At 37.6% G+C, this 22975-nt stretch overlaps 1 protein-coding gene across 1 annotated transcript in view; it reads right to left on the reverse strand.

The window, feature by feature from the left end:
- Positions 1-15355: 15355 nt before the first annotated feature.
- The window catches only part of LOC112460693 (protein TIS11), a 30732-nt gene continuing 23112 nt past the window's right edge, over positions 15356-22975 (reverse strand). Inside the window, exon 2 of the mRNA XM_025025489.1 lies at positions 15356-16886. Within this exon, the coding sequence (XP_024881257.1) occupies positions 15717-16886 (1170 nt within the window). The 3' untranslated portion in view covers positions 15356-15716. The remainder of the gene's footprint in view (positions 16887-22975) is intronic.

Consider the following 22975-nt stretch of genomic DNA (forward strand, 5'->3'; position numbering starts at 1 on the left):
GCGAATGTTCCGCGAAATGCGGAGAAATGCGCGAACACATTGATCAGTTACGACGAGTGTAATCAACATTGATATCTATATCGGGAATATTATAGTGTTCATCTTGTCAGTCTTTTATTATGTTGTTGATATTTACAGAAAACATCTTTTACTTTTTATTTAAAATTTATACATATGTCGACTTCGCAGCAGCTACCCAATTTTTTTGTATTGAATAATTATCTGAATCGCAATAAAAATTATGTCTTAAATTTATATTTTGGTGCTAATATATATTCGAACGTGACTTCATCGAAACACGAAAGCATATTAAGGAACTACATTTATTACGATGTTACAAAGTTAACATTAACGTTAGTGTGAACTGTCTCGATAACTTTCAACATCCTCCATCAGCGACAACAACGAGCGCTACTATTTGCCTATCGCAGATGTCCATTCTCATTTGCATGTGCATCTGGGAATATCGAGTATCTCGTTGTAATTTTCGTACAAATACAAATCACTCGTTCATCCCGTGACGTAATATTGAAATAACCGACTGCCCGCTCTCGCATCTCGTCGCCCGTATTCCGGTGAGCACACACGTCCGATCGTTTGCTCTGTCTGTTTGCCCACATGTGACGACGCTCGCGCGCATTTTCGTTGTGTCTGTCAACCTGAGAGGGCTGAGAGAAGAAATATCGAGAGCATACACGATCGATGTATGTATATGTTCTCGATATTTCGATTCACTCACTCAATTCTTCTTCGTTTTCCAGATGGAAACGCGACCCGTTTATCGCGCCTCTATTATAGTCGAGTAATTTTATCGATTTCTTTCCGAAAGCCTTCTGTTACAAACAAACCGAATGGCGCAGAAAAAAAAAATAATTTCTCAAAACAATTCTTTCATTACGTAAAGTTATCTATTAAAAAAAAGACCTTACCATTCCATAAAATTATATATTTTAGACCTAGAATACGTTTTTCAAGTTTATGCTTATTTAATTTTAATCGCAGAGAAATAAAAAGACATAATAAAAGAACATAAATCTGTAAAAAATAGTTATAGACATTTTTTTCGTGAAAATATATTTTTTCTTGAAATTTAAACGGTCGTGGATTAAATATACCCCAGTATATAGCAAAATGATATAAGTGCGGTTGTAATTTCGTGCATCTGTTTTGGTTCCGTATCCAATATTGATATTGTAACATCGGCATCAGAAATTTTCTACATACATGAAAAATCTAAGCAGATAACTTTGAAATGGTTGAGATCACATATTGTAATTATTTATAAATAAATAAATAAATTTAATCGTGCGAGTGAAAACGGAATATTCACGTCTCACTGCAAATACTATCAAGTATGAATGACAGCAAGTATGATACGGCGAGCGATTATTAATCTTCATTTTACAAGAGCACAGTTTAAACACGAGATTAAGAAAAAAATATTAAAAGCAACTTTGAAGGCATGTAGCTAACACTTTGATTTATTGAAGCGTGAAATAATACTAGTAATTCCATCCACTTCGTAAACACGCATTCGAAATTACTAGTCATTGTTCCAATGTCGATGTTGAAATAGTTATCTTGAATGTTATAAATTACCCGGTCAATGATATGTTTCACCGATATATATAATTATCTGTTACAACGGGATTTTGCAACCTCATTGATTTACTTGCGTTGGCTAATTATCGGGAATGTCGAATAATTCTCTTTTATTTACCGCGATTACATCACGGGACCGAACTTATAGAATCTCGCTGAACAAGCCCGCGAGAATTTTACATACGGCGTGATAAAAGAAAGCTTCGTAATCCTTTACTTCGTGGAAAAGAAAAGCTCGCTATCAAGCGGCGATTAAACTGACGCGTAGTAAAAACATCGGCGCGCTTTAAAAAAAAAATAAAGGTGCAATTTCTGGTACCGATACGGCCGTTATCATTATCTCGGGTAATTCGAATCGTGTCCAGACAATCAAGATACGCGGTTTATGTAATTCTGCCGTTAAGGCGAGGCGCGCACACCCGGACGTTAAAAGGCCGCGCATAGACGGTGCCGCAAAATCCGCTTCGCGTCGTGTTATACACGCGGACGTTTCGCTCGCCGTATGGAATTAGCCTTTCGTGGAAATTACTCGAATTCGAACTCGCCAGTCCTTTTAAATTAACGGTAGTTTATGACACGTAACCGTCACTCGTAAGCCGCACATCGCGCACCGCGCCGCGTAATGCAGCATGTAATTCTCGAGAGCGCAATTGTACACCGTATACGGGTAATCCTAATTTAACAACGAGGTTTCCTAGCTGGACTCGCGAGATTCGCATTTTATAAGCCGAGAAACTCGTCGCGACGTGCCCAGGAACGAAAAAATTATGGCGCGCATATATGTAAAATAAAATGGCGTTTAATAACGAAACGTTAATTTCGGCCTCCCGAATTAAATAAAGCTTCCGCAATATAATATAGCTGTCTTTCTGATTACACCCTTTAACATCGAGAGATGCTCGTAATCCGTTTGACGTGAGTTTAAGAATTACGCGTCTGCAAAAATTTGCAATATCGATTAAAAGCCGCCCGGTGGTGAGTCGGGTTTCCATTTCGGAAACCGAACATATCGAAAACGGGAGTAAATTTATTACCTGTTCCCGACATTTTTAAGGACAGTAAAAACAAGGTACTATTACTTCCACAGGCAATTCCTACGGTGACGGCAATCGGTTTCTTACGCCGACTTCGCCAGCTCTCCGCGGTGTAATTATAAATTCTTATTAACCTTATGTCGTAAAAACGCGCGTACGTGTGCGCGTCTTCCATTAACTTTGGGCAATCAGAAATATGAAAAAGGCAAAAAGAACCCGAAGAAACCGGGAGATCCTTTAACGAGGTCATTTATAAGAAATACGCCATTCGCGTAAGTGCGAAAGAATGAAGATGGTCTCGTAAATCATTGGAATCTCACTTCAAAAGTTCATACACGCCGTGCCTTTTATACTCAACGCGAGGCATTTATATAATAGATTTTGCAACGGGTATTACGAGATTGTCTACGCTTTACGCGATGAATCATTATTTAATATCAAACGATACTGCACTGCATGAGATATTACATTACTAAATTATTATTTAATTTCTTTTCTTTTTCCATCTCCAATTTTTAATACTCCCCGAACAGAACCGAAATATCGTAGATATTTCACCTCACGTGAATATACCTCGAGCGATCCGAGGTTTTTTTTTCTATTCTTTTTTCTCGGCGATCCCGCCACGGTCTATAACCGAGTAACCAAGTAACCAAGCGACCAAGTGGCCACGCACCACGGACCTCGCGGGATGGACGAGGGGGAGAACGAGATAAGAGACGAGACGGTTGAGCATAGAGGAGAAACGTGGAAGAAAACAGCGCCGGCCTTAGACGAAGGGCCGCGAAGGGTAAGAAGAGACGCGAGAGCCGAAGAAGAGGAAGAAGAAACAGCGACGGCGGACGGACGGGCAGAAGCCCGAGAAGAGGAGCACGAGGAAAAAGAGCGATGGAGGAGGTTAATGGCCTTTGGGAACACACAGCCGTGATAAAGAGCCGGGAGTAACGCAGTAACGGAAACCGCAGGGAATTTGAACCAACGCGATGTCTACGGTGGTGACCGAGGTGTCGTGCTCTTTCGTAGCAGAACCTGCAGAACAAATCACTGCATTTATAACGAAGTTTAAAAGACGTCGAGATATTCAAAAGAATCATCTAAAGAACGTCTGAAAAATTAATATTTTGAATTGCAAATTCGAGAGGAAAAGATCGAACGTCTATAACCGGACAAGAGAACTCGCGAGATTGGAAAAGATGGCCAGTTACCAAATTACATTACAGCATGCACTGTGCTCCGCTAATCTTGGATACTTATCTGAATAATGAGCTCTAAAGATATATCTATTCGGCATGAGGAGCGGAGAAAAGGAAGACGCCAAATAAACTATCTCTTTTGCTTCCTCATAGAGGAAGCTTTGTGATGGTGAAAAAATTTTTTTTCGAGATTTTGATGGAAATAGGTTTAGAATGTTCTAAAATGTCGAAAAATCGTATTAGTAAAAAATGTCCGGAAGTATGTATGTATGTGTGTGTGTGTGTGTGTGTGTACGGATTTTTTGTACACGCATCTACTTCTACAATTTTTTAGATACCGGGTTGAAATTTGGCACACAAATAGAGTATCATAGAAAGTATGTCCTCCTCAAATTTTATTAAAATCCATAAAACGGTATAGATTTTATGCAAATTTTCATTTTTTTGAAAAATGTGTTTTACGCTGCATCTTTCTCAATATTTGAGATAGCGATCTATTTTTAACTCTATTATATTTTTGAGTTTTTTCTACCCCTATTTCATATATAATTCATTAAAATTTGATTGATTAGATCTCGTGTTACACACATTTGAAATTTCGGAGAATTATACATACAGTTTCTAATTTATATAATAATTGAAATCGAGTTAAAATGTTCATATTTGATAGCTTCGGTTTTATCTCGAAAAATCGTATTAGTAAAAAATGTCCGGAAGTATGTATGTATGTGTGTGTGTGTGTGTGTGTGTGTACGGATTTTTTGTACACGCATCTACTTCTACAATTTTTTAGATACCTGGTTGAAATTTTTAAAGAGGTTAAGTTTTTAAAGAGTTAGGTGTGCGAGTAGAAACCTGCACATTGCTTGATTAGAGTTTTTAAGTGTTTAAGTAGAAACCTTCGCACACAAAGCTTCCTCTATGAGGAAGCCAACACAAATAAATACTGAAAATTATACATTGAAAAAAATAATGCTTCATCAACTTGCACACTTAATAACTATGAGGAAGCAATGTGCAAGTTTCAACTTGCACAATTTCATCTTGTTTTTCTCGTCGATTGCACGCTCGTCCTCACCAATCTTGCTCACTGTCCACTTCTTGAATGTCGACAATCGGACATCGGAAAGGTCGACAACCTGTGCAAGAGACACGAACGAAGGGACAAGAGATGAGAGTAAAAGACTTTTTTGTTCTAGAATCGCGGAGAATATAAATATCTCGGTCTTCGTTCAATTTTAATAATTTTTAAACTAATATTTAATAGGGTTTTAATAGGGTTTTAACAATATTTAACGTTAAAAGTCAACGAAGTACACATACACAGTAGAAAAATATATATGTCATCTAGGAAGAATAATCAGCTAATGTAATTAAGGACACTCATTATGCATTAACTAGATATGGTTTTCTGGTATGTATTGTAATTCTTTATCACGCATCTTCGCGGTATCTATCAAATTATTAAAAAAAAAGCAGCATCGTATATTTTGTCCCTACTTAACCCAATTTGCCTCAAGTTTTACCTTTCTTTTTTGTTTTCTTGAAAGTGCGGCATTTAATTAGAAGTTCCCGGCAGACTCCGTTGATTTCTAGATCGCTAAATCCGGCGAATCAATTCCCGAGGCAACGTAGCGTCGTAACCATCGCTACTTAGATGCTAATTCGATTTAGAAACGGATCCGCTAATAGAAATCAACCTAACACATTCAGATTCGTTATATACGCTAATGCACCGTGTGGCGTGGCGTGGCGTGGCCGAGCACTGCGCCCACGTTAAATGTAACCGGATGTGCAAACCGTACCAGCAAGCCTTGGGGAACGTGACTCTCGCGCGCGACATGTCAGAAACTGCTCGAGTACCGTTTCGAAAGATCCATCTGGCATTGGCGCCTAAATATAATGACACACATGTGTAATCCGCATTCGGAATCTTGCCTCCCCGATCACACGTTGCTCGTTCGATTCTTTGTTTCTAAATTGCAAGCGACGTATCTCCTCAATTTTTTCATTATTTTTAAAACTTGAGGAAATCTCTTTTTAACAACAAAATTTAAATTTATACGTGCGTTGGCGTTAATTTTTGAATTGATATAAAAGTTATATAAAATTGTTTACAAAGGTACATATAGTGTGCTTTACTATAAGAGAGAATTTTTTATACGACAGTTCTGCGTAGATTTCATCTAGTTATCGTGTGCGTTGCGTTTCATTATAATTACGCACGGAAACAGGTATGTTTGCACAGCATTGATTAAGACAATCTCTTAAATTAGTTAAGTACCACCGAGTGATAAACTCGCAAATTAGGTCTCTCTCTGCACAATCGTCGACGGCAGGAGCAACGAGACCGGAACGGTCAGGGCCGGCGAGCAAAGATATGATCGAGGATAACACGTCGTTGGTTATAATCACTGACGTGATAACTCGCGGCGTGGTTTATGTTTGGTTCAGTTATGTATATAATAACGATGCGTAAATTCACCGAATGACGCATCGCGTGGCATTACGTTTTTAAGTAAAACCGAATTTACAGACACGCAAATATTGTTAGTACTAATTAACAATGTTATTCAATATAATTATCGTTAAAGATATGAAGAGCGAAATTAAGAATGTTTCTAAAGCATAACGTGTAATTACCAGAAACGTAATTATATAAAAATAACGCGATATGAATATATATCATGAATATCCTATGCGTTCCGCTGCTGTTCGTCTTATAATTATGCTCTTAGTAAAGTGTCAGCGTAATAGACGTGAACGAATTTAATTCAGCATATCATTAATGTCAAATAATGCTGTAAACCTTTTTGGAAGAGGATTAAATTTTTAATCTCGCGGTAAAGAATCGTGCCAAGAGTTGTTCTGCATTTCAACGTAAATTAGAACGCACAATCTTCTTTTTAAGTCACATACATTATTTATATATCGCGATATAATAAATAAAAGTAAAACTCTCGCGCAATGTATTTGCACGTAATTTTAATTATAATAAATTAATGTTGCTCGCGTTTCGAGGAGAGAAAGGTGCACGCGGGAGAGGCGGGAAAAGAGGGAGGGGAAGAGATGGAATGCGAATAAACGCTGACTGCAACGAGTGCAGCCTTGCCTACTTGTCACTGATCGAATTCACAATCATAGTTAAATGTTACTACGTTATGCATAAAGATTCGTAAAAGTATCTTGACGTAAGGCGTGACGTTTCTCGGCTTTACATCAACCACATTCGCGCTGTCAACGAAAAAACGCATACGCGCGCGGAATGCCGTCCATTACAAAAGCCCATGCATGACGGTGAACGCGACCGGTCGCGTCTCGCGTCGCTTTCCTCCGACTTCCATTTCACTTGCGATCTTATCCTGAGATCTACACACGAGATACTTCGGTCGACGGGAGCGAACCGAATTAATATTATATTAATATCTCATCGTTATATTAAACTTAAAAATGAAAAAGAAATTTGTATCTTTCAGAAAAGATGCAATATGTATCTATTTATAAAAGTACTTATGAAAAACACACAATACAGAACGAGATTATAGTGAGAAGAAAGACGGCTTCCATTTGTATAATTTGCAATTAGCTAATTCGAGGTTGAATAATCTCATTAAATTAATTCGGACATTATTGTCCAAATATAGGCAGCGCGTAGCGATAAAGAGACTAATGAATGATCGACGAGATGGTACGAATATAAAAGCGATCGATTGATTCGCCGGCCAATTTTAACGATGATTTGCGTATCATCGGCGCTCACGTGTCCGATCGGATCATTTGGATGCGCATATTGTTGGCATGTAAAATATTGCTAGACGTTTCGCAGTCGGCAGACTTACGTCAGGCAGCTGTTTAGCGAGTCGCGAACTAGGAAGCTACGCTGATTGACCTTGTGACGTCGTTCTGTTCGAGAATGAGAAAATGAGCTGACGTAGTCCACTACTCGCCAATGACGTCGAGGTTGGTACGCGATGATAGATAAATCAATCGGAAGCCAATCAATGTCAAAGTGATCAGCACGCCATGAGGTACTGAAATGACGGATCGTTCTCTCTTCGATATGATAGTTAATAATCGGGTTAATATTCCATTGTTGACTTCTATTACTGTTATCAGTCACAGGAATTATATACAGAGAACCGTCATTATTTTTCGAGCGGATATGTTGACTGTATTAGATATTTCTAATTTTAAAATATAAAAAAGGCAAATCTAAAATAATTGTTATCTGGTGCATAAATATCAATTATATAGTCATCAGAAACTCTTATAATAAATAGATAAATACCAAGAATATAGTAAAATTTAAACTTGCATATTATTTTTATATTAAGATTCAAAAATGTAAATAGCGAAATCTTATCAATAACATGTCTTGTGGATTTCATTAAAAATTAATTGTTAAAAAAATGGTGATGATGGCACTCAATTAATCTCACGCGAAAGAAAAATTAGGATGTAAACAAAATGGAAAATATGAAATACGCTGCTTAGCGGAACTGTTTAACTTACCTCGTATTCCGACTTGATTGCAAGCCTGAAGTGTAGTCCAATGTGACAGCAAAAAAGTGCTGCGACGAGTAATATCACCCAGCATTTCCATAGATCGTTTATCAATAGTAGAAGATTTATTAGTAATTACAGGTTGCTACGTACTATCTACTGAAGAGCTAATTACGAAGTACACTGCAGTGTAAGCACAGACATGAATATTTTATATAAGTAGTTCAGAGAAAAATCCTGAAGGATCTGTTATATCAATAATAGAAAATTATTCTGTAACTCTTATAAGCTAACATAATCTAATATGTAGTAAAAGTTTTATATTATAAATATCGTACAAAATATTGAGTTGAAAGCGGCATATATAAAATGCAATATATTGAAATCTAATTTGAAGTATTGAAATTTGAAATTAAATTAAAAATAACGATACATATAAATGTAATTTATATATTATTAATATTAATGTAATTAATATAATTTCCCTGTCATGATGAAAAACGTACATGTCATTTTAAACGTAGGTATCTGTTGTTCGTGGAATGGGGAGGTCGAAATAACAACGCATTTTATTATTTTGTAATAATAAAATGTATTAAATAGATAGTGTTGGCAATACTTATCAAACTACAATTTATGTTTTCGTGTGTTACATGAGACTTCGACTCCGTATACTCCGTGTATACCGAGCGTGTTACTTTGCATAACAAAACAAAAGAAAAAAAGATCATCGGGGAGAGGAAACGATCGGCTGAGGGTCTTGAAGTAGAAAAACCGAAACAGAACAAAATGAAAAATCCAAATCAAAGTATCGACACACGCCACCCTCTCCTTTTTTTTCGAAATCCCTCTTCGAGACGCATGGCACTCTCCGATCCCTCTTCCCGTTACAATTCTTTTCATAAGCCCGCGAGTCCTCTGACAACGAAAATCTAAACGCATTTCACGGTTATCATTGGTTACATGGTCCCATTGTGGATTAGACCGAAGCCGTTCGAGAGTACCCATTTAGAGACGAATCTATCCTATTTTTCGCAGAACTTTCGAACGATCGCCAATCTCATTCTTGACTCTGTCAAAAATTTCGTTTGTCCATTTAAAATCAATTTCCTGTCGGGGAAGAATACATAAAAGTCAAACGAATTCACGACTCAAACAAATCAAACCGTTCAAATAAAGTTTAAAAAAAAAAAGGAAAAAAAGAAAATGGCAATCGCGATAAGTTCGGGGATCATAGGATGGAGAACAAGCGGGACTCCCTGCGCGAGTGAGACTCGAACGACTTCCGCCAGCCTATCAATTGGCTCCCGTTGTTTCATTTCGATTGTCGCACAAATCTATAATATATATTTAGTATGTATCACCGAAGACACTTTTCTTTTCACAGCTGAATATCTCCCGCGCGCGAGGATAATTGGCCGTGTATCACATTTGAGGCGTTAAGTATACGCGAAAAAAGCATTTGCTGCTTTTTTCTCTCTCTGTTTTTCGCTCTCGCCGTGCCTCCCGGCGGACATCGCCTTCGGCCGGGAAAATAACGAATTGCGCTGGCCGACGAAAGGAAATCGGAAAAGGGACTCGGAAGCGTTACAAAGGAAGAAACGGGCCGCGAAAACGTACGCGGGATGTCTGACGCGCATATGTTGTGTGGTATATGTTGCGTATGCATATATGTGTGTGTGTACATATATTTACATTATATACATACACATATACACACTACATGTATGTGTATGCATGTGTGTGTGTGTGTGCACAGGCGGGATATATCGGTTTCCTCTGAGAGCCAAGAGATCGACCTGTTTCACATTACGTCGTAACGCGCATTACATATAGCGTGTATCTAATCTGTGAAGAGCGCAGTATAAAATATTGTATAAATATATAAATACTTGATTGAAAAAATAAATATATTAAATTAAAAAAGAGACATACACGTAAGGTAGATTATTTGTTACTTTAATTATTTATCCTTAGATATTTATATACGCAGAAAAATATTAGATATTTGATATGCAGGTCAAGTCTATAGGAGAATAAACGCGAGGCTGGCTGGATACATGTGGAGTCCATCCGATGCGCTCGAGCTCGAGCATAATTAACCCTTTAGTTGCGATACATGAGACGGCATTTTCAAAGTTTGTACAATAAACGAAATGGAAATGCACCGGTACGACATACTGCGCAAATTTATTATTTCTGTAGTGGCTAAAATCAAACAACGCATTCACAAATTCATAACGAAAAAAACCGTGTACTGATTATTTATTCCTAAAATTATATGTATTCGCTTTTATTACGGAGTTCTTTAATTCTAGTTGAACGAATATGTATATACAGCAACCAAAGGGTTAATAAATTGACGCACTTAACAAAAATTCACGGAAGATGAGTATATGTTGCGTTTAATAATTAATCTATTTAAAAAAAAAGAAACTAAATTACATTTCGATAAATCAAATATTTTGTAAACCTAAAATAAATCAAAATTTACGAAATCCGCAAGATGACTTTTTTCGAAATAAAAATAAGCTAAAAATTTGGTCCTATCTTCCGCGCGTTAAGTGACACAGTGAATCTTATTCCACAAGCAAAGAGCGTATGAAAACAAGAAACATCGAACTCGGCAAATAATAATATATATAACTTGCAATAATTTAAATATAAAAGAAAATATTGAAAATAAAATAAATTAAAAAAAAAAGAAAATCCTCGGTAATACCTATTTCAGTGACAAAAAAAACAGAAATACTTCCGTTTTTCGGTTCTGCGAGAAAGAAAAAAGAAACATTTGCATGCATTCAATTCTGTAAAAAAAAGATTGCAGATCCAGCTAACATCAAAGATAAGTGAAAAGATTCAAAAGATCAGCAAGTTTTCGTTCGGCAATTAGAATTCGAACGTGGCATTTCAAGACGTATTTTCGGGACTCCAAATTGATGCGTCCAGCCACTGTGCTTCGAACGGGACGCCGTCGTCGCTTCCATGTGCCCGATGACGATTGCCGATCGCGAAGCGTACGTCCCTCGACGTTTCGGCCTCGCGACGGGCAACGTCGTGTATTCGTAAATTTTTCTATAAAAGACTAACCGACAAAAAGTTACACCGCACACTTTTTCTCAGTCTCTGTGATCCTCTTACGAGGCCTGAGCGTCTTGCAACTCGTCTTTCTGCGTAAGGAGAGACTTTCACTCTCCGCGTCTGTCTCAATCTGTCCTCGTCTCACTCTCTCTCTTTCTCTCTCTCTATTTCCGTCCCCGATTTCTAATTGCACGACTGGCACAACGAGGATTGGAGGTGTTATTTTAGCAGCGTTTCAATTGCATTTTCCCTCGAGTAAAGAAACTTGCTCACTTCGCAATTAGTGCTAAATGTAAGCATCTAAGTTCAGAATTATTACAAAGCTAAACTTTTCTTCTTTTCTGGTTTTTGTGTATTTTTTGTTTTGTTTTTTTCGATTTTATTACTTGAATTTCCTGAAGTTTGAATTTTGTGATCGTCGATTTTCGGACGTTATATCATCTTATTTGGATTTAGTTAAAAGTTGAGAATCTTTAGCCTTAAAGAGTCATCGTTCAATACTAATTGTAAATGTATATTGAGAACATGAGTATGGTGAATGTCCAAAAATGAATATTTTAATAAATTGAATCTATACACTTCCGTAGTTTTTCGCATTTTGATATTTCTAAACGAAGTAAAATGCAATTGTTACTCATAACACCTTCATTTAGACAATCTGTTTCGTTCTTATAAGCAGTAAGATTTAGTTCTGACTTTCGCATCGTCACATAGTATCCTTCTTTTGACGTTCGTGTTTTAGAGATAAATACATATTAATCATGCTACTTTGAGTATTGATAAAGTGTCCTCTAATATTTTCTTTAACAAACTTGACTTTAACAAATGAAATTATTTAAAAAAGAAGAAAATTTCAATAAAAGTTTTGGCAACACTCAGAAAAATACGATCCCAGTATAATAGAATTAGGAAGGTATCCATCATAATCCCGGTATAATCGGTTTCTGTGACAGAGCATATCTTAATTACAAAACGCGAGCGGCAATGGAAGATAAATGTCAGCTCGAAAATCAGACCAAAAATTGCGACTAAATTCCATCATTGTCAGTTGAAGTGTTAATAAGAATCGTTTACGTCGTAACATGTATGTATCACTAATAATTTTGAAAGTCTATATATAGCACAAACTATATACAATTGATTATAAATAGCACGGGGCTTTTTTGGTTTTCGCGACGACGGCAATGAGAAGTATGGGGAGTCGACTGATAGGGAGGAATGATTGCTGCTAAATAGAATAAGATATACTTAAATAGAACAGATATACCGATGAAAATAATAATGGTATATATCATAATAATATAGTAATGTGACACAATAATAGCATTTACATTAGAACGCCGCGCTCGCGTGTCGACGTGTCGATGACGATCGACTGATGCATTTTGTGACGGGATAAAAAGCACTCGCGTTTATTTGTATGGAGAAAAGAAAAAAAGAGGAGAAATGAAGAGGCAGAATCTACTTTTCATAGTTCGTTGCAGGGGGACACTGATTATGAAGTGATATTACTTGCGAATAATAATAATATAATGATAGAGCAATAATTATAATAATTAGTTAATAATTAATAATAATAATAATAATAATTATATTAATAATAATAATATAATAATAAAGTAATCTATAATAACAAAGTTGCATCCAAATATAAATTAAACGAAAACATTTCTTGTTGTAATCATAAGAAAGAGTTTAGCGTTTATATACAGAATGATATCGATTTTCGAAAACCACGTCAGTTTATAGGCGTTTGTATTTTTTTTGTAACTAATTCACATCGAAGCGACGCGGGGTCGGCGTTTTCCCGTCGAGATTCGCCGGACGACGGATTTCCACAATTTTCCGTCAATTTTGGGTTTGTGTCTCGAACAAAATGTCACAAACAATGTCAAAAATGTCTCTTCGAGAAATCACGCGGCCCGCACGAGCGTTCCGACTTCCGCCTCTCACGCTATTTTCTTTCTCTTTCTCTCTCATTCGTTCATTCATCCATTTGATCATTCAATCTCGTTCATCTTCTCTCTCACATTTTTATTCTTTGCATTTTTATTATTACAGCATATTTTTTTATAGTAGATATTTCTATATGCAATAGTTACCACATTTTTAACATAGTATTACAGTTATCACATTTTTTGTTGGGAAAGGGCAATACATACGAAATCGGCATCACCATAGCTCTGTCGTTCGCGCCGAAGTGAGTCTCTCTCTCTCTCCTCGTCGCGATTATGGGTGCAATATATCGTTAAATATGTAACATATACATGTGTATATATAAAAAAATGAAAGGCAGAAGTCAACGAGCTTCGCGACGAGAAAGAAGTGTTTTTTTCCATCCGAGAAGAAGAGGAACGCCAGTCGAGAACCGACATGAACGTTCCGAACAATTCGGTCACACGAAATGTATCTCTTCTTTCTCGGTGTGTGTGTGTGTGTGTGTGTTTGTGTCTCTTTGTGTATGCGTGTGTGTAGATATGATCTCTCGTGTATATATTTTATAAAATATATACACGAGAGATGTGTATATATTTTATAAAATATATACATATAAAATATATTTCTACTTATTTCTTCATACACTTATTTTAAAACGCAACACGCACTCAATCACACTCTTTTCTCGCATTATTGTCCATTTCTTTCGTTATTGATTCTTATCAACTCACACTCTCTTTCTCTCTCAGTATCATCATCATTCTCTCCTGCCTTTCATACTGTGTAGCCTATTCATTGTAATATGGAAGACAATCGAAGTTTACAAAAGGCACTCACTTGCGCGATCGGACAATCGCAGTTGCACTGGAAACGGCGTCGCAATGAAAATTTTTCGAGCGTTTTCTAAAAAGAAAAAGTCCAACTATACACCTTGCTACCTGGTCGCTTCTCACACGACTGATAAAATAAAAGAAAGAAGAAAAACCTAAAACTATCCTACAAATCTCTACTTTACAGTCCATTTATGAAAATCATCACGAACAAAACCTTTTGTTCTAAGCAAGGTTGCGCATGTGTTCAATAATACAACAACGTACTGAAGCATTCTCGCGTTACACGAACATAAAACAAGCGGAGCTGGAAACATATCGTCACGAATTCACGCCGCCGATCGATCTCGTTCATCCGCAATATGCTAAATATTTCCATATTTCGGGACCAAGCGACATCGCTTATATAAGAACGACAGCGATAAAAGTGACAGTCGCGATAAATCATGCTCAATTCAGAAATGTAATTTTACCGTTTTTTGCGGCAAACGACGCCGTTTGCAGTGCGCGTTAATTGGCTTCACACATATATATATATATCTCTCTCTCTCATTCAATCACTCACTCACTCACTCATCCACTCTGTCATACACTCCTTCCACTCGCTCTTTCTCTCGTTCTTTCGCTCGCTCGCTGGAGTGCTTATTCTCACCTCTCCTTTCACTCTCGAGACAACTTTCCCCACCCTTCCTCCTCCGGAGAAGAAACTCGACAAAACGTAATCGTACATGTGTTATTTGGATATTGCAACATTTTACCTGCCCCGGATTTAGCGACGCTATACTCGTATAGCTCGAAAAATTCAACGGAAGGAGGCGGCGGACGCGGACAGCGGGCTCGTGGGAACCGGGAGGCGTAATGAGGATCCACCAAGTGAGATCAATGAACAACTTGCTCGGAAGAAAGTCACGTTTCGGAATAAATTTACGCTTGGTATCCTCTGTCACCTACTGACCCATCCACAGACCCCTCTCTCCCTTTTCTCAATATCGTCCTCCAACCATTTTCATTTTCGAGCCTAAATGAGCGGACTGAGACTTTCCGGGCTGACTTTTCTGCTAAAAAGTCACTCGCATCTAACGATAGAATATGAGAAAGAAGAAGAAAAAGAAAGAATATATAAGATGATAAATATGTATCAATAATTATATGATAATATAATAATATGTAGTAATATAGTAATATATTACAATAGTACGATGATATATATGAAAATTATGGTTATAATAATATATAAAAAAGGAGAGGAAAGGATGCTAGTTCAAGGATAATGAAACCTGACGTGTGCCTAAAATGCTTCTCAAGAAAACGGCCGATGGCGGGTAAAGAGCTACCGCGTCACGGCGATACCGCATATGTAAAAAAAAAAAAAGAAAAAAGACGTTAATTCCACTGACAGAATCCACTGCGGAGAAGCTATCGTCGAAAACTCGAGTCAATCCACATGAAAATCCTCCTTTTCCTTTCTATTCCTAGCGCGAAACTCGCCGAGAATTCGCGTCTCTCTTCTTTACGGTTCGCGCGGCGACCGCTCTCTAGATCTTGAGGTTATCGAAACTGTCCAGGGCGTTACTGATCCTGTTAAAGACCGGCAACCTGGACTCCGTGTTAGGTGACAACGGGGAGGGGGTTCTGGGTGATACCTCGTCGGAGGCGAGTGGACTGCATACCCCATTGTTGCGCGGGCTCGGGCTCTGTCTCGAACAGGCAAGCAGACTGAAGTCCTGACCGAAACTGAACGGTGTCGTCTGCAGATTCGTGCATGAGACCGTTTGCTGGCTGCAGTCGTCGCTGAAGAAGCTCGCCATGGAGTTCGTCGGCGACTGACTGAGGCTAGACGACGGCGAGACCGAGTCGGCAGAACTGCCGAGCGAGAACGTCGGGCTAAGATTGAGCGGTTTCGGCTTCGTCGCCCCGATTACCGAGTTCATAGCGTTCACCTGATGATGGTGTACCGCGTGATGATGATTCGTGGCCAGGCTCAGCGACGATGTTCGCAGCAACGGCGGCTGATTGAAGCCGTTCGCGTTGGTACTACCGAGGCTCAACGAATTCGTTCGCATAAGGTTCGACGTGGTGGCAGCGGCCGCCGCGGCCACGGCCACGTGGGACGACGCGGCGAGTTGCTCGAGCAGGCTGACGTTGACGCTGACATTATTGGCAGTGGCACTGTTGTTCGCGGCGGTGCCGTTGCCGGCCGCGGACGCTACTGCAGCGGCGGCCGCCGCGCTCATCAGCGGATTCAAACCCATTAGGTTGGGCTGCGTCGAGCCCAGCTGGGCGCTCACCTTCTGATTGTGTATACGCGCCTCCTCGAAATTGTGGATGAAGTGGCAGCGCGGGCCGTACGGGCAGAAGCCAATCGTGTGGAAGGTACGGCACAGCTCGGTCTTGTACTTCGGGTGGCGCGCCAAGTTGCGCAACTCGCCAAAACCATGCGCGAACTGGCACTTATCGCCGTACTTACACGAGCCACTCTCTTCGTACGGTCGGCAGAGCTCCGTCTTGTAGCGCGACGTCGGCTCGCTCACGCTACGGTCCAGCTTTCGATGTTGCTCGATTAACGTGGTCATCAAGGAGGTGTAGCTGCGTTTCAGAGGCGCGTGTCCGTTGCCGACGTGGTTGCCGCCGGCGGTGCTACCATTCGTGGTGCTCGTCGTCGTTGGAGATGACGGAGGCTCCTTCGCCTTAGTCGAGCCCGCATTCTGTAATCAGACAGGAAGGAGCGTGTTCGGTTAACTCATACAATTCCGAAATTGCAGTTATTCACGCCCGACACATCGCGATGATGGACGCGTTATCAGGAGGGTAAACGGAGAGATGCCGCGCGAGTAATTTGATGCTTGAAATGGCGGCGCGGATGATAACCGAGGCTTGACAATTTCGCGACGTCATCGTGCCAGTGAGATAGCGTGTCGAACAGACCCGGCGGCAGGCTGTCGCCGCTGCACTGGCACGATCATTCGTTTCAATGGGGAGTCAAACAATGCGTCGTTTGCTAGAAAACGGAAAGCAGACGTTGCGACAATGGCTTATGCAAGTAGCAGATAAACTTTGAGAAGATTCGAAAGTGTTGAAAGTTCTATAATTATACTTAAGTACAACGCGCTTTAACTCGACTTTCACTTCAATTTTGAACAATTTCTCATACAATGCATACCGATATTTGTGCTGTCGTGATTGTACAATTAAATTAAACCAAAGATGATGTTTGTTTAATATAATAGAATAACATCGAATACATTATTGATTTCATAAAGTAGCGCAATTTGTTAATATATTCGATATTGTTCTATACGCGAATATCACTTTTTACAATGATCAATAATATTCATATGGATTGTATAAAACATTTTTTTTAAATATAAAGTAATTATTGTCGAATTAAAGATTAATTTAAATTACAGTCTTATGCAATGTTCTATATAAAATTTAATGATATAAAATATAGCCAACACAATCTCGAGATTATCACAATTAAAATAACGAATAAATATCTTTATCGGGCAAAAATGATAACACGGTTCAACGTACTAAAATAAACTTATAGCACAGGCATATCAAAAAACCTCAATAAGATCTCATTTATAAGCCCTTATCTCTCCCCATCCGGCGTAGTCAATAGATAATAGAAAATAGAAAATAAACAGAGTCAGATAAAACCGTATAGTGTATCTGAAGTGATGCCACTTCAACTGCGATTGCAACAATTTGTTCCAAAAAAAAAAAAAAAAAAAAAGGTTTTTATTTAACCTAGATTTTTCTTCCGGTCGTGTAGACAATATTTTCCTTAATTACTTCAATAACAAAAATAAAGATAAATTGATAACTGTTAATTTTAGATTTAAAAAACGATAAATCTCTTAAAGAATGATAAATTACGATAACTGAAAAGCAAACAGATATATAAGAAGTCATTTCTAATCTTTCGAATCACTCAAAGTAAAAAATTTTTGTTATTCTGGTTAGAAATTTGATTATTCTTTTGCAAGAATCTTTACCGAGTCTTTGCACGAGCTCATATTCTTATTTTTAAGCCAAAACATTGTTGTGAGTCAAAACATTTATAAATTGCTACTTAATATGACGAACATTGTACTATGTCCCAAGCTATACTATTTTCCATATATTATCTTGGAAAAATAAAGGAAACAGTTTACGATTAAAAAGTAACAAGATTCTTACCAAAGAGCTAGTTCAATTCTGATATGACATGTTTCGCTATTAAGAATAAATCATCGAGAGATGCGTGTCTAATGTAAGAAATACGAATCTCACAGTGGAGCGATTCATTTATTATACTGTTGACTAATTCGATACGGTCTTTCACAAAGATTGATGGGCACGAAAGGGCATCGGCGAAACGCCTCGTACATCCTACTCGTATTTCCCGGAATCACGTATGTAGCTTCTCTGGCGACAGCAATTACTATTATTGTCGAACAACTACACGCTTCAAGAAGTCATGTTCGAATAGGTCGCTCTGATTCATCGCACGAGACACCTCTTGAGAAAAACAGTATTATCATAAGTTATGTGGCGCCAGCTTTATACGGGTTTCTAATGTGCTTTGAATTAACGCGATGCGACATGTATTATATATCTTAAGAGCACTATAGTGTCTGCCTCAATATACATATATATATATATACGTTTAGAATTTTTCAAATAAAATCTTGAATCAAATAGAAAAGAGATAAATGTTAAAATAACAATCGCGTGGAAAATTTCAGAATATTACTATATGACCATCAGCAGCATGAGTACTCATATGTTAATGATCTTTTTCAATATTTACGCAATGTTGCGAGCTTAATGATACGATAAGTCACGTAAAGTACGAGAGTACAATAATCACATGTAGCCCGACTAAAAAATAACTTGAGCGAGACGTGACGCGTACAAAAACGACGTAGCGATAAATAATAACCAATCAACGAGAGGCGAGTCGACGTCAGAGCACCAAGATTCATAAATTTTTTAAAGAGTTTTTCATATAAAAAAGTCTATTAAAAATATATATCTGCATAGTAACGCAAGTTTTGCGTCACTTAATTGCATCATTAATCATCGAGGGAATAGCGTAATATCTCCCACACCTCGTTTTTTTTCTTTTATGAGCAATAATCATCTCTTACCGCGTGTAATATTGAACAATTCAGAACGCCTAGATATTATCACGAAGATGTTATCGTCGTAGATCAATTGAACTTTTAATCTTCTTTATATCGCATAATCGATAGGCGTGATTATCGAGATTTTATTACGTCAGGGATCAGCGACTTTGACGATAGTAATTGCTCCTTTTGGCTGTACTTTAATGTAGAAAACAATGAAAACGGGACTTGGATAGTGAAATATCACAGAAAAATCGAACGAGCACCAGCATAATACTATTAATCCCATTAAACTTTTAAAACGACTTTGTGTATTATTAGATTCTATAATAGGTTTGTTGCCCCATGACGATTAGATTCCTAAGCCTTCCGTATTAGCTGCAAGCAAGGATTTTCTCATTCGATTCTTAAAGATGTACGTGAAATAAACTGTTATTTAAAAAGAAAGCTGTTACGTGAAAAATATTTTACAAATAATTGACTCAGTCACGAACACTATTAGCGTATTATTAAAATTATCTGTCTGTTTTTCGCAAGTTTATCATTTTTGCTCAGATTTTGCTATCTTTGCTGGCAAGCGATTTATTGCCAATGAATGACGAACATTGAGACAAACTGCAATAAATTGCTACCACGCAACTTTCTTCCATTCCGTCTCGTCAGAGAGACGACATATCCGACTAATTATCAGTTACAGTTACGCGCTCGATGACATATGCAGAAAAAATCCGACGTTTTTCCGAGCGTGAGATCGCACGCAGGGGGATTCACGAGTATCTGGAAATTTCCACCAGCACGTGCGCATACGTGCCAGAGCGAATTTGTTTGTTTCATTTGTCAGTATACGAGCGCAGAGCACACGCACACACGCGCGCGCGCGCGTATATCCGCACACTTCTTCTTCTCCTTCTCTCGTAATTATTCCCACCGAGTCTCCATATGTTAAAGTGTGTGTTTATCGTAAGCGCACGGTCGCCGGTAATCGTCCGCACGCACACGCGCGCCCATTTTATCGTTCACGCGTGCGCGTACGTGTATGCGTACTCGTGATTACGAGTATGCATAAATCTTCGCGCCGCACGCATATACGTACACCGACAAGAATATATCGCGTATCTAATCACGGCGATTTGCGTATTCTCCAGAAGAATATTGTCTATTTTTGATATTATGAGTGTTGAGACAAAGTCATGCTCCAGGCTGAGAGTTGTTCTAAGCAAGGAACGATTTATGACTACGAAAGTTGAAAACTCATATTAATCAATTTGTACTTATTAGTTTGTATTTTAAACATATTAATATTAAGTTTCCTTTTGAGAGCAATTACGGTTACAAAGGAATTATTTCATCATTTATAATCGTTACGCTTTAAATATTAATTACTTTTCTTGACAGCTATAATAATTTAAAATTTTGTTAAATCAAAGAGTCAGTTATATCAGGAAATGATTATTTTCAGCAACTCATGTTTCTCTGAATATTGCTATGTCCCAAATAATTATAACACAGCCTAACTAATTAGTTTTTACAAATTTCTGAAACTTTGATGAATATTCAATATATTCCTAATAGAATAAGTCGCTTAAAAAATAAACATATATTATAATATATTATAATAATTATTGTGACCTTTTTTAGTATAGAGTATTTTTTATTAATTTCAAATAGCTAGCTGCTTAAACAAGCGTGAGATTTTCATAAATTTGATTTCAAATAATTAAATCTTAAAATTATTCTTTACATGAATTCTATATATGTAATAAATATACAAATATACATGTAGTATATATAGAAATATATAAAATGCATACAGATTAATCTTTTTATTAAAACAGGAAGAAGAAAAGATTGGTTTGAAAGTTTTTCCCGGAAATAGATTCTGCCTGTTAAAGCACCGTATATACTTCTAGCACAGACTTTTGACTGTGTGCGCTCCGTAGGCGCCTATGGTGAGAGGAAGTACCGCCTATATCGGTAAGAGAAAAAATAAACCGGTTGGATTTTCTTCGTAGATGTTGCGATCCTACGAAGCCGACGACGTATGGTTACGAGCGGCGTTTCCTCCACCATCGTCGATGAATCACTATAATAGACTAACTCGTCCCGAAAAAGCGCGGCGTAAACTGTGTTTTCAATTATTTAAAGACGAAAGTGCAATTCCGCGAAGTTAATTTTTACATACGTTGCGACACACGTGGCGAGTCCCGTTCATTCATTTTGCTGACGAAACGTGAGACCGATAAAAACAGGGTCTATTATTAAGCTTACTCTGAGATATAAAGCAGTGCCACTTGAACTTGAACCAAATTATTTTTATGCATGAAAAATAACGGTATTATAAGATGAAAGTGTACATTTTGTACTCTTCCTCTCATGGAAAAACTATTTTGCTTTTGAAAGTTTTATATTTTATTAATAATTTTTATTTTTCGTGAAAAAATATTGATATTTTCCTTTCAAGCCTTGTGCGTTTTATCGAATATCTTATTTGCCGATTTTTGCAGCTAAGATGTTAATATTAGACTTTAAAATATGGCCTGTTTGTCCGTGAAAATACAAAGATTTCATCAGTTCTGGATGATACAGCTTAATCCTTAAGTGTGCAGCTTTGCATATATGCAAAGCGACTTTTCGATGCTCCGTTTATTCTCCCTTATGAAGTTCGAACTGAACGCGCTTTGTAAAGAGCTTCCCTCTAGCTCGTTTTTCTCTTCTGGATGGGAAGACCCTTCTGGGCCTTCCCATCTGTAAAGGGTTCAAATTAGTAAAGAAGAATCCTTTAAATATTTTTTTAGGATTCCTTAGACAGGCAGTCGTTATTTATTTAAAAAAAATACTCAAAATGTTAAAAAAAAATTGCGCATTTAAGGGTTAAAATTTATGATACGAATAACAATTATACAAAAAAATATATTTTTTTAGAAGAGTTAAAAAAATATTTTCCCTTTTTTTGTATCTAAAGATCTTCTATGATACTTTTCCATATCTTCTGAAAATATGCAGTAATTTAAGATGAAAATATACATTTTGTATCAGACTACAGCATAATCTTAATTCTATTCAATCGTATTTATCCTTATCTGCATTCTTCAAACGTTATTAGTTTGAATGCACAGAACGACACCGGCAGTGTGTTCAATTATAGCCGGCGTGTGTTACTAGTTCCGCTTTATTTGCCCTCTTACTCACTTGGCGAACTTAATATTCGCATCGCGCATCGCGTTCCACGTATCGAGTGTTGAACAATGACGATTATTTAACAGTCTCTGTTTGTAGATATCGATCTTAACAGCGGGGGCAAGTTGGTTTTGCGAAAGTGGCGTGATGCGCGCGTCTCCTGACACGACATATGTATGATTCATGAGCATTTATATGCCAGGGCTGACGGAAAGATAATTTTCAATATCTCTGCGATAGTGATTTTCAATAAAGAAACGATAATTCTTATGTTCAATACCCTTACAGTAAATAAAGCAATGGAAAGCGATAGCGCGAATCGCGTCGCGTCATTCTCTTGCCAACAGTGTTGATGTGATTATAACGAATAGTAAAGTATGACTACTACGAAGGATCTCACAGTAATATTTCACATTATGATCCTTTTAAAAATCACGTAAAAATAAAACTTCGAAAAATCTTGTTACAATTACATGTCATCATACTTCATTGAAAATTAT

The sequence above is a fragment of the Temnothorax curvispinosus genome, unplaced genomic scaffold, assembly GCF_003070985.1.
Source record: "Temnothorax curvispinosus isolate PA1 unplaced genomic scaffold, ASM307098v1 QBEX01010743.1, whole genome shotgun sequence".
NCBI classification, from domain to species: domain Eukaryota; kingdom Metazoa; phylum Arthropoda; class Insecta; order Hymenoptera; family Formicidae; genus Temnothorax; species Temnothorax curvispinosus.